Source organism: Paramisgurnus dabryanus, chromosome 20, assembly GCF_030506205.2.
Source record: "Paramisgurnus dabryanus chromosome 20, PD_genome_1.1, whole genome shotgun sequence".
In the NCBI taxonomy this organism is placed as follows: domain Eukaryota; kingdom Metazoa; phylum Chordata; class Actinopteri; order Cypriniformes; family Cobitidae; genus Paramisgurnus; species Paramisgurnus dabryanus.
In genome coordinates, this window is record NC_133356.1 from 22,862,491 (window position 1) to 22,879,079 (window position 16,589).

Genomic DNA, 16,589 nt, shown 5'->3' on the forward strand with positions numbered 1-16,589 from the left:
ATTTACGTTTTGGGGTGAGCTATCACTTTAACCTGGATCTGTGCATGTTGTGCAACCGTGTAAATGAGAGCATTTGTAAGGCGGTCCTGCATGGTTAATGATTCTACATGCGGCTTCATGTCATGTCTCTCCTCACTCTTGCCCACTGTGATCTGTTCCCGTGACAACCAGGTAGAAAAACACACAGCGATTGATCTAATGATAAAATACAAGTTTACAGGAATCATTTTACAGCCCTGCCGAAGGAAATCAAACATAACAAAATATAAGCAGAGATAGAATCGTTTAATGATAAACAAACAAATGGATGGAAAAAGAAGAAAGAAAACCAAGAATTGTAGACCTGTGTACAAAATGTTTCTGTTCATTAACCATGACTCTATTTAAGGATTTGTGTGTTCTTCAACTAAAAAAATAGATGAAAGCACTTGATTTTGTCATATTTTTATGTGTTTTATTTCTGTTTATTAGTATGCAAAGAAAACATTTGTTCCACGAAAGCCGTTACTGCTGAAACCATCTATACATATTTTAATAATTTGTTAAAAAAGCTGGGTTATTTTTAACTCAGCATTAGATCAAAAAGGTACAAATCCATCCGTTGGGTTAAATTAACCCAGAACATTTTCATATTTGACCCAACAATGGGTTAAAACAAACCAGCATTTTGTGCTCAAACAAACCAGCATAGGTTAAATTACAACCCGGTGGGTTGGGTTTGTCTATTTTTGATCCAATGGTGGGCTGAAAATAACCCAGCATTGTTTGTGTACACCTAATATAGACTTATATATGAAAACTTTAATTTCAATGTATATTTTTATATTTATTTGTATAATAGAATTATTGCCAATTATTTAAAATTTTGAAAATCCTTTTACTTTTTGTTTTACTTGTTAAAATGGTAATAAATATAAAACGTATACTGTAAAAAATAAGCTGTATTTATGCAGCTGGTTTGTAGTAACTTACTGTAGAAGATAAAGACTGAAAATGTTTCATTTCACTTTGAACAAATTGTTGCCAGTAAATAACATAAATGTAAAATCTACAGTAACTTACTGGACACCAGCTGCCAGTAATACTGTAATTTTTACAGAATTGTTTTACAGTCTAAGAGACAATTTGAAAAACCTGTGAAATCAAGGCTAAAGTCTCAATCTAATTATTAGATTAGCAGCATCAAAGTTTAATTTCACTCATTGATTTCAATATTTCACATAACCTTATTCAGTCAATATTAATCAAGGTTATATTTTTCACATTATCTTCTTTATATTATGTAGGGTGATTTTATATAGAAAACAGTAAATCACCTTTAACTGGGTGTAAATATGTATACTTAAATGTAAAAAACTGCTAAATAGTGTTTCATTTGGAAGGTTATTTGGTTCGTTTTAAAGGAAAGGCCAATGGCAGGTTATGTATTAAATACATCACAGTCAAATTCAAAAGAATCAGATTGCTCATTGCTATAAATATCCCAAAATCCTACAGTGTATTTTACCACTTTCATGTTCAAGTGAAGGCAAAGAGAATGAGAGCAATGATTAGCACTGGTGTGAGTTTGTCTCTGTATGTGGCTGAGAGAAAATTCACATTTCACACACAGCATGAACAATCCAGTGAGACGTTATAATCAAACCATTACTTTTATAAGCACTGGTATTGGTGTGCATCAAATATTGTAATAGCACTGGTTTTTGTTCTTTTTTTAATTTGAGTTTTACCATGAGGGGTAAAGGTATTAGTTACCAGGTGTTAGGCATTTGGATGGGTTAAAGACCCTTGTTGTAGGTGAGGATCTTGCAGTCTGTTGCAGCAGAGATTTCTGGCTCTAGTTCTGACACGTGGATCTAAAAGACAAAACGCAGGTGCAGTCAAGACACACATGCCCATCAACACATAAATAATACAGCAATATACATACTTTAATAATTTGTAAATGTACATTTAAAAAAAACTGGGTTATTTTTAACTCGGGATTAGAGGGACAAACACAGGCTTTGGGTTTAATTGACCCAGAAAATGGTTATATTTGACCTAACAATGGGTCAAAACAACACAACATTTTAGGTTGAAACAACCCGGTATAGGTTAAATTACAGCCCAATGGGTTAGGTTTGTTCCTTTTGACCTAATGCTGGGTTAAAAATAACCCACTGTGTATATAAAATCAGTGGCGTAGGGTCTGGGCATGCAGGGTATGCACGTGCAAATGGGCCTGGGCCCCCCAGCTTTTAATTAAAAAAAATTCCATTTAATTTTTATTTGTGGCAGCAATAAATATATTTTTGTTTGCATATCATGTGTAGTGATTTCTTATTTCTCCATTATGTCTAATTTCTCAGTAATTTCTTGTTTGCGTTTATTATTTTTTTTGCACTCTGCGGCTGCCGTAGACTTCTACGCCATCATTTTTTACATGACGCATCGCCGCGCCAAAAAAAAGAAAACAAAGTGTGAGAGGTTACTATCGCGGCTATCTACATGAACATTAAGGATGGACAAATATAAACATAAAAGTGGGGCCTCAAAGAGAAAAGAGAAGGTGGAGAAGTTAGTCACGAGTCAAAAACTACCCAAAACATTTTGTTTTTCTTTATTTAAATCTACCCTTTTAAGTAAAAAAGTAAAGTAAAAATATTTAACTACCTTATTAAAAGTATATGTTGTTAACAGACCTGCGCGTCACAGTTAACAGTGCCAACGTGCAAGGTTGGGGGGGGCTTTGGCTTAAGGGGGCCCTTAAATTTTTTTGCATATGGGCCCGGGACTCACTTGCTACGCCACTGTATAAAATTATATTAATTTAAGTTCCTTTTAGCTAAATCACTGCATCACTAACAGAAATCACTCAAATAAATACATAAACAAATATCAGTAATCATTATAAGGTTGTGTTATAAAAACAGCATTGTAAATAAAGCTACTGTTTTGTTTGTTTTTGCACTGACATGCAGGATGCAGATCCTTTGGCTGTAGCGAGATAACCATTCATGACAATCATTAAGTCATTAAGATGTTTAAAATGTTTAATCAAATGAGAAGTAAAAGTGTGCCATGTCTTTCCAGCCTCAAGCATTTTTTCACAGTCAAAACTGACACTTCAACCATCATAAAAAGCTCAAATAAAGCAGTGAACACTGATAAATATCCAAACCAGGGCCAAAACTCGCAATATTTTGCTCAGAAACAGATGGCAGCGAGCGTGTGAGTGTGTGAGGCAGAATCTGAAACAGACATCCTGTGGGGTGTGAAAAGGTGGGGGGGACAGGAGTGGAGTTTTTTGGGAGCGTTCGTCTGGAACCCTCAGAAAAGTGTAAAGAGGGAGCGAGGGAGTGAGAGGGGAGGGGTGGGAGTGGAATAGATGTAGTTGGCAGCACATATGTCTGCGGTTCAGCAACCATATGGATGAACAGCTTAATAAACACCATTTTAAACCATAACCAACTTCCATCATGACAGACAAAGAGAGAGACGAAGACAAAGTGAAATAGAGAGTCTGAGCCGACCGTGTGCGTGAGCTCACCTGACTGTTTTGAGGGAATAAACTTATGGCGACGGGCAGAGCCGCACCGAAGGCGGACAGACACACCATGCTGTGAACGGGCAGCACAAGACGAGGATGCTTCTGCAGCAGGGGGAGCCTAAAGTACAAACACCCACAAAAAATACACAGGTTATTGGCAGGACGTGCGATCGCAAAATGGTGAGCATTCCTGTGACTATCATTGAACGCAATCGCTGACGCGTTCGATCTGCCGCGCGCGACTGCTCTCTGACACTTCCCCCTCCCTCTTTGGCCGCAGTATGCGTGGGGGGTTGTGGGATAGCGTGCTCTGCAGGAGTCCTCCAGAGTAGTCCTGCTTTAATGAAGGCAGCGGCTGCTTAATGATGACTTCATCAACACATATGCATGATGAGCTTTAATTGGCCACCAGAAACTCTCTATGCATGTTTGTGGAGAGAAAAAAAGAGAAAGATTGAAGGAGGAAAGAGAAAAGTATGTTGAAGACCTTTTATCTTGTCAGTCACACTCATCAGTCACTCTTTAGGGATAAGAAAGATCAAAGATGAAAAGAAGAGGTGTACAGTAGGTGAAGCAATAAGAGGCTGTGTCCACTTAAATGTATAACAGTAGTGTAACCGGTCCTATATAAACCGGAGATAATTTACTCACCACCATGTCTTCCAGAATGTTGATGTCTTTCTTTGTTCAGTCGAGAAGAAATTAGGTTTTTTTGAGGAAAACATTCCAGGATTTTTCTCATTTTAATGGACTTTAATAGAGCCCAACATTTAATACTTAACTCAACCCTTAACAGTTTCAAAGGACTCTAAACGATCCCAAACGAGGCATAAGGGTCTTATCTAGCCGAACGATTGTCATGTTTGACAAGAAAAATAAAAAATACGCACTTTTAAACCACAACTTCTCATCTAGGTCCGGTCGTGATGCGCCAGCGTGACCACACGCAATACGTCATGACGTCAAGAGGTCACAGAGGACGAACGCGAAACTCCGCCCCAGTGTTTACAAGTGTTGAGAAGGAGGAGTGTTCTGACGTTGTTGTATGTGGAATGATACTAATTAATGTCTTTGTGTCAGTTTATTGTTTACAATGGTCCGCAAATGTGCGTTTCATATGTGTAACACGTGACCTCTCTACGTCACTACGCATTTACGTTAGGTCACGCAGGAGGGGACCGAGACGAGAAGTTGTGGTTTAAAAGTGCATATTTTTTATTTTTCTTGTCAAAAATGACAATCGTTTTGCTATAAGACCCTTATGCCTCGTTTGGGATCGTTAAGAGTCCTTTGAAACTCCGTTGAAAAAAACTGTTAAGTGTTGAGTTAAGTATTAAGTGTTGGGCTCTATTAAAGTCCATTAAAATGAGAAAAATCCTGCAATGTTTTCCTCAAAAAACATAATTTCTTCTCGACTGAACAAAGAAAGACATCAACATTTTGGATGACATGGTGGTGAGTAAATTATAGTTTTTTTTTTTTTTTTTTAAGAAAATTGACTATTCCTTTAAGTTTTTCCCCATACCTAAGAGAATAACTTAAGGGTGTTGCATAAAATCCTTAAAACGGTTCTCTTAGGTAATGTAAACTGTTAAGTTTTTCACAACAGCGATCCTGGTTTCACGTTATAAAAGTCTGTTGTTGCCATAGATACGCAAACACTAACAATAGCAATTTTGCAGTTTCAGCAAATAAAGTATATCGGAATGGATAAAGAAAACAAAAAAGAAAGCCTAATTGGAGGGGAAATGCATTCTTCTTGGCACATAATGATTCAGCTGGTTCTATAAATTCAACCATGTTGTCTTATTTTTTTCCGCGTTACTCTTAAGTTTTCAAACCTTAAGTTATACTTAGGGAAATAACCGTTAAGGTTTTATGCAACACTTAAACGCCATTTATGAGATTACTTAAGTGAAAACCAGCTATTTAAGGGAAATTCTAAGGGTTGATGATGTTTCCATTAAAAGTAAGGGTTGTTTTGTGCAACACCTTTAAGTTTAAGGTAAACATAAGGCCGAACTTAAGGGAAAATTACACTTAAGGTGCTTTATGCAACCGGGCACTGATCTGTTATCAGAAATAATCAACTTTAAAGGGACTCAGTTTGGGCCATAAAAGCTGTTTTTTATATTGATTTACTGTCTGTAAAAGCACACACAAATTTTTTTTTGCTTATTTTGGTTTTAAATGGGACGGGTTTACATGGAAGCCAGTTTCAATACGTAGTGTCTTTATACAAAAATGCTGCATGTTACATCAAAGTGATTGACTGAGGTCCAAGAAAGCAGCTGGTTTTGGACACAGCCAGAAAAACAGGTGAAAGGTTTAAAGAGCACACATATATCACACAGACTCCTCTCAGCGCTTAAATTAATCAAGAATCCCCCTGTCCCTCAGCCCTACCCTCAAAGCACTGACCCACCTGCACCTTTCTTTTTGCTCCATTGAAAGCCAGTGAGGGTGAGCTGACAGGCAGCATAGCAGAAGACAACTCACCCTGTACTGCAGTTAACACACAGACAATCCTACACACACACATATAAACACAGACACACACCCACACCTGCAAATCAGAGGAGGAGCAATCGGAGGAGGTTGCAACAGAGTCAGTGTTAGTGTCAGTCATAAAGAAGTCAAAGAAATGATCTTATACATATATTGGAGACTACCAGCACTATGGTATTTAGAATGACCAGACCATTTATGCATTTTACAAGTTGGCTAATTCATATGAATTCGTAGGAACTGAATTGGGCAAAAATGTATGATTATTATAAAGTTTGATAGGGTGTGTGATTCAAGAAGCCAGAACTGTAGCCCACTCGATAAACATATTCAGCTGAAATTAAAATATTAAAAGTACATTCCTGCTGTAGGCTATAATTATCCATACTTTTAGTACATGATATTTATTATATAACAGGTAAAGGTGGTTTCTGCTCCCACACAAAAATACAGACGAGTGATTGGTGTATACACTCTAAAAATGGCTGGGTTGTTTTTAACATTAATATTGGACAAAACACACTGCTTTTGTTAAAATTTACCCAGTGCTGGGTAGATTAACTCAACTGCTGGGTTATTATAATAACCCATGGTTGCGAAACAACAACCCAACACTGGGTAATTTTTAACCCAGCATATGTTCTGTCCAATATTTACTCAGCATGGGTTAAAGCAACACTATGTAGTTTTTTTTACCTTTAAATAATGTCTCTAAAAATTATTTCAGTGATAGAACAACTTTTAACTGGATAAATTGTACTGTTGCTGCAACCTGAGCAGCCTCCTAGCTGCTACAAGCACACTCTGAAAGTGGCGGTGGAGGGTAGGAAACACAGCCCCTCCCCTTGCCTGCAGAAGAGTGTCTGATACCAGGCACTGTTGCGCTTTTCAACCACATGGGGGAGCTGTAAGTCATTTTTAAATGGAAACTACATAGTGTTGCTTTAAAAACAACCCAGCCATTTTTAGAGTTTATAGTCACTCGTCTACAAAAGACAATAAAGGGATGCTGAACAGTTAAAGATGAATTAAAGAAAATGAAAGCATCGTTTTTAAAGAAGAGCATATGCAGATTAGTAACAGTGTTTAACAGATAGGAGTTCTGGGAAGTTACTCAGCACGTCTAAAACAACCTCATAAATATTCATGACATCAAGTAACAAATCGAAACCCAATCTCCACTTTAAAATTTCCATCAACTCCGCTGAATGACCTGTAAAGCACTGTATCTCAATAATATACAATACAATAATAACACTAATAACTATTGTGTTACAGTGTTATTATACAATAATAACACTGTAATACAATATCTGAAATATTACATTCAAGTGAAAATGTCAATAATTATACTGACCTCTCAAGCATTGCCATTATTAAAGGCGGCAATAGGAGAATAGGCATGGGTAGTACAACACGTGTCACGGCCGTCTCCATTAAAGCCTGGCAGAAAAAAAACCATTGAGGGGCCATTACAAAGAAATACAACATTATAATAACAGTGACTATTTACCCTAAACATGCAAAATTATCTATAGCCAGAAATCACTTACATGCCTTGCAGCAAGTTTCGAGGTGCCCACGACATTGCCTTTGTCATCCAGGACACTGATGCCCTCTGACAGCTCAGTGTGGCGCATCAGCAGAACATTACATACATTGGCACTTGCTAAATGAACAGAAAAATACTATTAGATACTTTGATTGCAAAAATGACCGACTTTTATATACATTAACCAGTGTCCATGATTGGCTCTCCTGATTTTGCCAAGTGGTTGATGTCCTAAGGGCATCATTATGTTGACTCTGGGACCATGTTCCCAGACCATTGTTTTTCACTTATCATGTCCCTCTGATTTTAGGGTTTGGTTATGTTAGGGTTGGGGTTTGGGGTGGGTTAAGGTTTCATTTAGAAAAATGTTGTCCTTGGGTCAACACAGTATGTTGCCCTGAGGACATCAACCACTTGGCAAAATCAGTTTGAGCATTCATGATTAGACCGAATCATGTGAATCTGGTGCTGTTTGTTCTGTTATTATCCTAATCCTACTATAAAATAAAACTATAAAATAACAAAAGTTGTCAAAAATGACAGAAGCACTGTGCCAGGTCCAAATTTTAAAAAGATACAATATCACTTAAAAGTCGGGTTAAAATAAGTCAGCTCTGACCCACATAAGATTAAATTATGAGGAGTTCAGATGCAAACCCTCTAAGGGGCGTTTCACACGGTACGTGGAAACCATTTAGTTCTTTTTAAATAGGAGACGTGCGGAAAGCGGCAAAACGGGGGCGGTTAAAGAAGTGAAGCGGAGTTGGTCCACAGCCTTGCTCGTGCAGCCAAAATCCTAGTCCTTTTAAGGACACAGCACTTCGTGGCATGCGCTGTTGAAGATACACACATTTTGCACTAAATGCTGCACAAAACGCTTACAATACAAGAGCTGAAGCTGCGTGGGGATTTGCCGCTTGCTGCGTACCGAGTGAAACGGCCTTAAGTGCGTCCGACCGTTTTCTTGTAAATGAGCATTTTTATCAGGCTCTTATGTAATATTAATGAAAAGGTTCAGCGTTATTTGGACAAATGTCACTTTCATTGTATTTAACAAATTCGCTGCAAAACCCTGTAAGTGCATGCAAGCTTTTTTCCCAAAAACTTAACTTCTAAAAATATCCACTTTTTTGGACAAAGTAAACAGTTGCAAAATCACTAAAGATGCAACTAAACATTGCAAATAATGAAAGATTTAAAATCCATTCCCAACACATTAGGGAGCGCTGTAATCCATGTCACTGCCACATACGGTTGTAATCAGGTCCAAATACTCAAGTTTAAATGTGTAACACGGTTGTGTTGTGTGCTGTCGTTCATTAAATTCATTTCCGTGCACTTTGCAGAAAAAACGTTTGCCAGGATTTGCAGATTTGAAGCAAAGATATCTGATGAACAAATAGACCATTTTGCAAGATGTAAAGAACACTGGTCCAGAAGCACTTCCTGTGTTTTTAAGTTTTTTGGTTCATATTTTGATTCTTTTCAAAATCTTGCAAAATGGTCTATAATACGTTCTGAGGGCATTCAGTTAATATCATTATGCCGTTTCTGGGGGAGGTGGCTTTTAGTGGCTTTTGCATATGAGCTCCTCAAATTTATAACATTATTTCACCAATTGCAATTTCTGTGTGAATGCATTTATGCAACAAAACAAATAGTTTACTATTAGCATGTCACAGGGCACATGTGAATTACAAGAGGAAAATGATTCAAATAATGATTTACTTCCTAACATTATCATCTGTGGCATGTGGTGAGATTGGTGTGGGTGTGAGAGAGAGAAAAAGAGTGAGAGAGAAATAAAGAGAGAGCCTGAAGCATTTTTAATTTACAGGCCTTGTGTTGTGAGTTATCAGTGTTGTGTGCTGCAGTGTTATGGGGCTGAGTTAATTGGCTGAGTAAATAGCTATTCACCTCTGAGGGGTTCAGACCCAGGCCAATTAACCACACACACACACGCACACACATACACACACACGCGCACACATACACACACACCTAACGCACACATACACACAAGCACAAAATCTAAAATTTAGAACAAAGAAACATAAACACATTCGGGAGTCCTGCTTTTGCTCATCTATAAAGACAAAATGTGGTGAGCTATTAAAATACAATGTTTGTGTGTTTGAAAGTTTAAAAGCCGAAACGATGCCCTCTGGACAAAAATTACAATACTGTATATTTATTATTAGCATTTCCTTGCAATGTGTATTGTAAGGGGTCTTTAAATATTAAACACTTTGTCTCCACTGTGTTTCATTAGCTCTGTTTAATTGCCATTTATAACCAAACACAGAAAATCAAAAACAACATGGCGGTCTGGAGACGGCAAACCTGATGCTAACACCGTGAGCACTTTAGGCCTAATTAACCAATTAGAGAGCGGCAGCCGAGAGCTAACAAGGTCCCGTCACCCCAGCCCAGAGAGGTGAGGGGGAACCTGCTGATTTAATTAAAGGGGTGGGGTGTGGGGACGAAAACAATTTAATTACAGCCAACTATCCCCAAGGCATTGCGGGACGGTCTCTCTTGGCCCCTCTGGACCTGTTTGAGCCTCAGAACGCTAATGGAACACTGAGATAACATTTCAACAGCATCCCCCTCTGACACCGGGATCAGTCAAAACACAACACGTGGAAAACAACAATAAACAAACGCTTACAGTGCATTTGAGGTTAAATGGAAGACTGAACAAATGCTCATTTAGAAATAAAGTGCCGCTAAAATTGCAAAGACGTGGGCTTTCAGATGGCAGACTGGCGCGATCTGTACACATTAATTAATTAATATTGTGCATTACAGGCTCATTTTAAGCTTTAATAATCAGCAGTTTAGCGAGAGCACATGACACATGAGGATGTAATGGGGTGATTTCTGTCATAAAGACAAGTGGAAAGATTAAGGAGGTTCATGCCAGGAAATCACATTCACTTTGGTCACTGACACATACTTAAATACGTTCTCGCATATGTGCACGTACCGACAGCAGGGAAGGGGATGAACCTCTGGACCAGGAGTCTCGTCGTTGGACTAAAATGCTCAGCTCTCTTAATAAGAATATTTAGCCCCACCTGTGTGCAAACACATATTTTTTACATTTAAGCATTCAAGTCATACATGTGTTCCCTGGGTTCAAACCCATGACTTTTGAACAGCTTACGCAGAACTAGTTTGGAGCTTTTGGCTTTAAATTGTAAAAAAAAATTTTATATGTAAAGCTTTTATTATGTGTACTAAGCATTTGCATTACCCACTGTGCCTCTCTTTTATTCTTCTTCACTGGAAAAACCTTTGGTTTAACCCCAAAAAGAAGTCATAAGTCACACGGGTATATTTGTAGCAATAGCCAACAATACATTGTATGGGTCAAAAATAGATTTTTTTATGCCAAAAATCATTAGGATATTACATAAAGATATTTTGTTATTTTTATAACGTAAATATACAAAAAATATATTTATTATTAGTAATATGTGTTGCTAAGGATTTCATTTGGACAACTTTAAAAGGAACTTTTCTCAGTATTAAATTTTTTTTTGCACCCTCAGATATCCAAATATTGTCCTCGCCTAACAAACCATACATCGAAGGAAAGCTTATTTATTTAGCTTGTTTATTTATTTATTTATTCAAAATGTGTATTAATTTCAATAAAAAATGACCCTTATGACTGATTTTGTGGTCTAAGGTCACATATAATAAGTTATCAAGGTAGAATTTTAATATAAAATGATTTGTTTTTGTTTATCTTAAGCAATTAAGACATCATGGATGGAATGAGGTTGAGTAAAATATGAAAGAAACATTTCAAATTTAGGTAAACTATTCTTTAAAGATGACTTTATAATGTGACACGGTTATTATTGTATTACAGTGTCGTGTTTGTAAGATCTGTATATAAATTCAAACTAATAAAGATTTGCTCTGACTAACAAAACAAAAAAAAACAATGGTTTCATGCTCAATAAAACAATCAAATCCCAATTTACATTTATCTGACACAAATTAGGTCAAAAACATTTTAGTGACAAAACACATTTGCTTTGATAGTGATTTTAAAGGCATGCAATTCCCTGTGGGCTCCATGACAGGTCATGACAGGCTATGCTAAGTTGTTTCTCATCTTGCCTTATGAGTCTCTGGTCATTTCTATCCGCTCCTGTCTAACAACATCTGAGAATCAAACCAATTCACATCCCTTCTCTTCCCAGCAGGGGTCTTCAGAGGGTCTGTAGTTTTAATTAGTGCCCCCCTCCCACATTTCTCACAGGCATGGGGCCATTTGTAGTTGTCGTCACCATGGTTCTGCTTGTCATGCCCCTGGGCATCAAACTGCCACCCAGCAGGGCAGCTAATTGGCTCTAGAGGACACAGGGGGCGTGACTAGTAGGAACTGCAATTCAGCAAACTGAATGACATGGAGCTTTAGGTGTGCGTGTGTGATAATATAAAGCTCTATCCATTTGTTATCAAATTCACATAACATATTACCAGAAAAGTCATGAATAATATTTTTCTCTGTTAGCCTGATATGACAGCTGATAATACAGTTTTGGTTATGTGGAACTCACTGCAATAGTAACTGCACTGCTGACTGCACCGAGGTATCCCTGGAAAAACGTTGACATTGGTGTGGGCTGAAAATATAATGTATGAAATATACATATATTTTAATGTTAGTTTGAACACATACAAGGGAATGTGTATTGCATATGTCAATACCATACACATCATACTGCACCTTAGTAGCATTGCGGTTGCAATAGTTGACACAGGCGTTGTGACTCTGGTTCAGCCACTGTGAGAAAGACAGTTTATATAGCAGCAATGACAGAAATTACTTAGACAGTGAGACTGGAAGGACCTGATAATGCATCCCAGACAGCAGACGAATCCAGGCCAGATCCACACCGGATCCGCCCCAAAGTCATCGGCTCCAACGGATCTGGTGCAGATTCGGCCCAGAGTCGTCTGCTGACTGGAATACAAAAGACACAAACATGTTGTATGCCGTACCTGCCAGAAGATGGTGGAAGCCAAAGTCTGATTGGGCAAAAGGAGGCCCACTACCTATAAATGGAGGAGTCATTTACAGGAAGTTTACATTTAAGGGCCATTAAACACAGGATGCGTTCTTGAGTTTAAACACAGTGAGGTAAAATGCAACGCAACCGAACGCACCACAGGTATTTGGAGATGACGTCTTGTCAAAAAGATCCTATCCATAACACACCCCCTCACATCAGTGCTACAACACAGCCTAAAATCTGATATTGGCTGTCAGGAATGTTGACCCAGGAATGCATGGAAGTACAAACTTAGCGTGGCTTTTATTGCATGGGAGATCGCAGTAGTGAAAGATATTTGTCACATTTACATCAAAAACAATGCAAAGATGGACACAAGAATGCATACTGTGTGAATGGTCATTCTGGTGAACTTAGGATAAAACTTTAATATTTGCACAATATCAAAATAATACCTACCACTGGTGTACCAAAAGGCACAAAACCTAGAAGAAAGAAAAAAGGAATTGAAGAAAAAATGGAAAAATGCTAAGAATGCAACTTGACATTTGAATATTACGGATGATCTGACCCCCCGATGCCCAATATATTTCATGTTTGGTTTAATGATCTGTATTATAGATTCTCATATGACATTATGAATTTATTACTGACCTTTAACACATTAATAAAATCCTCATTACTCATAAGAGACAGCATGGTTCAGAGGCAGTCATCATAATTGTCAGGCAGGTTGCTCCCTCTATCTGTTCTCCCTTTAAATAGTGGTGTTAACAGAAGACTAAAATACTCCTATTTCTGAGTGGCCCAACAACACTTCCAGACAGCGGGAGGGAGAGGGTTTAATCAGAGCCCAGCTGAGTGTGACCTTTTCCCAACAGATTGGCCCAGAGAGACCCCCTACCTCCAAACTCCAGTCCCCAGAGCTGGTAACAAGCAGCAAACTGCCTACTACCACCCATGACACAGAGACACACTGAAAACACACTCACACCCTTACCTGACATGCGAAAGGGCATGGGGATCTTCTCTCCTGTGTCTGGATGGATGATGGCCTAAGGACATAATGAATCCGCAGACAGCAGAGAGGAGGAAGATGAGGAAATGAGAGAAAATAAGAGGTGAGAGCAGTCTGAGGGAAGCATTACCATGCTGAGGATATCCATATTTCTTCTCTTATTACAACAGTAATGTGAACTACAGCGAGTGAGTTTGTGTCTCACACTCTGCATGATGATGTTGGGTGATTTGGGAAGGATCTTTCATCAGCATCTGTAAGAGGCATTCACAGCTGTTCACACTCACCTGTTTAACCTTCTGAGCATCCCAAAGCTATTGAGAGGAACCGAGAAAAACATGGAAAATTTGATTTTATATATATTAGGAAAGGCATAACTCTTTTACACAACACATTCTGATTAAAATGTACTATTTAATGTTTTGAACAACTGAAGTTTGCTTCCCAATACCTTGAAACATTACTGAAACTTAAAGGAACCCTGACCTTACCTGGGCATTAGTAACACCCGAAGGCAAAGATCCATTTTTGAACTGATCCAAAAGTTTTAGACATTCACATAAACGACTCTGAAATAAAAATACAAAAGTAAAGTGCAGCATTCACAAATAAATCTGCCAGTTATCTAAGGTGAAGCTTACCTCCGATACAAAAAGTGTGCGAGGGTCAATAACATCCAAAAAATGTCTTAATCTGCCATAAAACGAACCCTGAAATGACAAATTAATAAACAATATGCATCAAATGAATGTTTGACTTATTATAATTGTTTCTTTCCTTTCTAAGACACTTTGTCATCAAATGAACACAATCTTGCGTTTAGTAATTTATTATGAGCCCAAAAAGAAATGTGTTACTTGTTTAAAAGGACTGTTTTTTTAGTTTACCAAAGTAGTATATAATGTGCTAATCAAAAGTGTAGATTTAACATTTGTTGTTTTTTATATTTATTATTTTTGTCTGTGCAAACCAGAGGATCTAATGAATCCTAAAAATAATGAGATAAAGGCCTTTAGGGGCAGATTTGTGTGGAACAAAAGCTCTTCCGAGATGAATAATCATGGCTATTAATCATATGTTCTCAATTTTCTTATATTAGTTAACAAATTATTTTTGAGGTCTCGGAAACTTTCTCCAGACGCGCGCGTCAGCTGCGGACACCGGGTCCAAAGCAGTTGTTTGTCGCGCGCCAGGTGTGGCCGCATCATTACGCGAGCGCGCCAACTGTGTGCTACCTTATCTGCAGATCTACAAAATTAATCCAGAGCAATTAAAATCTTCACATGTGTTTGCGACATTGGGGAAAACAAGATTTTTAATGCAGCAGGCAACATATTCTCAGTTTATCCCGTTTAACAGACGGACGGCTGGAGCAATAACAGCAGATGCGAATCATCTGTAAAAATAATGAATGAATAAATAAATTAATTATTCATTACTTTTCCACTGAGGTTAAAGTTATTGAGTCACTAATACATATAAATGGTTTAAATTTGTTTTGTCGTAGTTTCCGCATATTTTAGGCAGCATTGTAGCTATAATGAACTTCGGATAGGCAAAAATTGTTTTAAACGACTGTCGGCCAGTTGTTCTTTGACCTTGATGGAATAGAGCAAGTAATTAATAGCCTAAGTTAAGGTAATACTGCTATACTTTTACAACTCTTTTCAAAGTAATAAATCAGATATTTATGTTGACATGATTTCTTTTGCTGAAAAAAAACTATATTCTAATGGTTTGAAACATCGTTTGTTTACTATTAAAACCATATTATATAATTAAAAAGTGTTTGGGGCCTAATGCCAATAGGATTTATTTGTGATTTTTGGTTCACACCATCCCACCAATAGAACCTCATTACGAGACTCCTAGTTTCCATTAAAACCACAATTCTTATTATAACGATATCCGTTACAATTTCTGTAATCGTTTCTATTGTTTATTAAGCAGGGTTATGTATGTAAAAACGTTTGTGTTTTACTCTATTTAGCCAAAAAGTATGCATTTTGCAAAGCAGTTGTCAGTTTAAAATTTTAGTGGCATAATTGCACCAACAGAGGTCGCTTTTAATAAGACTTTTTACCACAGAAAGAGTGAGGAGGGCGGAAGAAGTGAAAACAGCTGCAGATCACATGTTTGGTTTCTTAAAATTTAGCCGTGTAAACTAAATCTCTTTGTTAATCCCTCTAAAAATACACAACTCGAAAGTAATACACATGACAGTCTGCAGAAATCACGAAAGCATCACCCAGATGCAAAAAAGCACTTTGTTGATCAAAAGTCCTGCGTCCGTGTACGTCTTTCTGTTGTTTACCTGATTAAACCGAGACTCGCCCAGTCTAAATGGAGGATACCCAGACGCTTCAGTCATTGCGGGCTGTGCATTCAGCTTGTTTGTCACAGCTCTGAAAACTACTGCGCTTCCGTGCTGCAGTCATCCGTTTTGATGCATTTTGGGTAATGTGGTTTTCTGCTGGGTCATATAAAAGCGGCCAGTGGTTGATCAGACGTGACAAATAGCCATAGACTGCAAAAGCAAGTGCTTTGAAATCTTACGTTTTAGCAGTTTTCTAGTGTATTAATTTACAAAGATAATCGTGGTAAAAACGGATCTATATGCAATTTAGTTACCCAATTTACGCTTGTAAAAGCGATACATCAGTCGCACTACGCGTGCACCCACAAATCCATGTCCGCGCGCGTCTGTGCGTTTCATTTCTGCAGCCGCGCACAAAAGTTAGCTTCTGAAAACATGACTTAAGTAAGTTTCTAAATAATAATCATAATCTTATTTTTAATCGATCACTATTGGCTTCTTTAGATGGACATTAGAAATGTTTTGTGCGAAGCAGGGAAAGGGAAGCAGAAAGAATTTAGGAAGGAAGTCAAACTACATCCTTACCCAGTCAGATCTCAAAAATTAGAGGAACATTTTCAGGAAAA

The 16,589-nt window shown here is 37.8% G+C and overlaps 1 protein-coding gene across 3 annotated transcripts; it reads right to left on the reverse strand.

Annotated features, from left to right (window-relative positions):
• Window positions 1–266: 266 nt before the first annotated feature.
• sfxn5a (sideroflexin 5a) lies at window positions 267–16,080 on the reverse strand. Of its 3 annotated transcripts, XM_065297105.2 has the most exons (15): window positions 15,961–16,080; window positions 14,288–14,356; window positions 14,138–14,215; window positions 13,934–13,960; window positions 13,629–13,683; window positions 13,084–13,113; window positions 12,618–12,667; window positions 12,343–12,399; window positions 12,173–12,238; window positions 10,582–10,672; window positions 7,594–7,709; window positions 7,398–7,483; window positions 5,958–6,060; window positions 3,533–3,650; window positions 267–1,856 (listed from the first exon to the last, which is right to left on the reverse strand). In XM_065297105.2, the coding sequence occupies exons 1-15, from the start codon at window positions 16,015–16,017 to the stop codon at window positions 1,762–1,764; spliced, it is 1,098 nt and encodes a 365-aa protein (XP_065153177.1). In that variant the 5' UTR covers window positions 16,018–16,080; the 3' UTR covers window positions 267–1,761. The 3 variants fall into 3 exon arrangements, with proteins under 3 accessions (XP_065153177.1, XP_065153178.1, XP_065153179.1); XM_065297106.2 differs by lacking the exon at window positions 5,958–6,060; XM_065297107.2 differs by lacking the exons at window positions 3,533–3,650; window positions 5,958–6,060.
• Window positions 16,081–16,589: the final 509 nt, after the last annotated feature.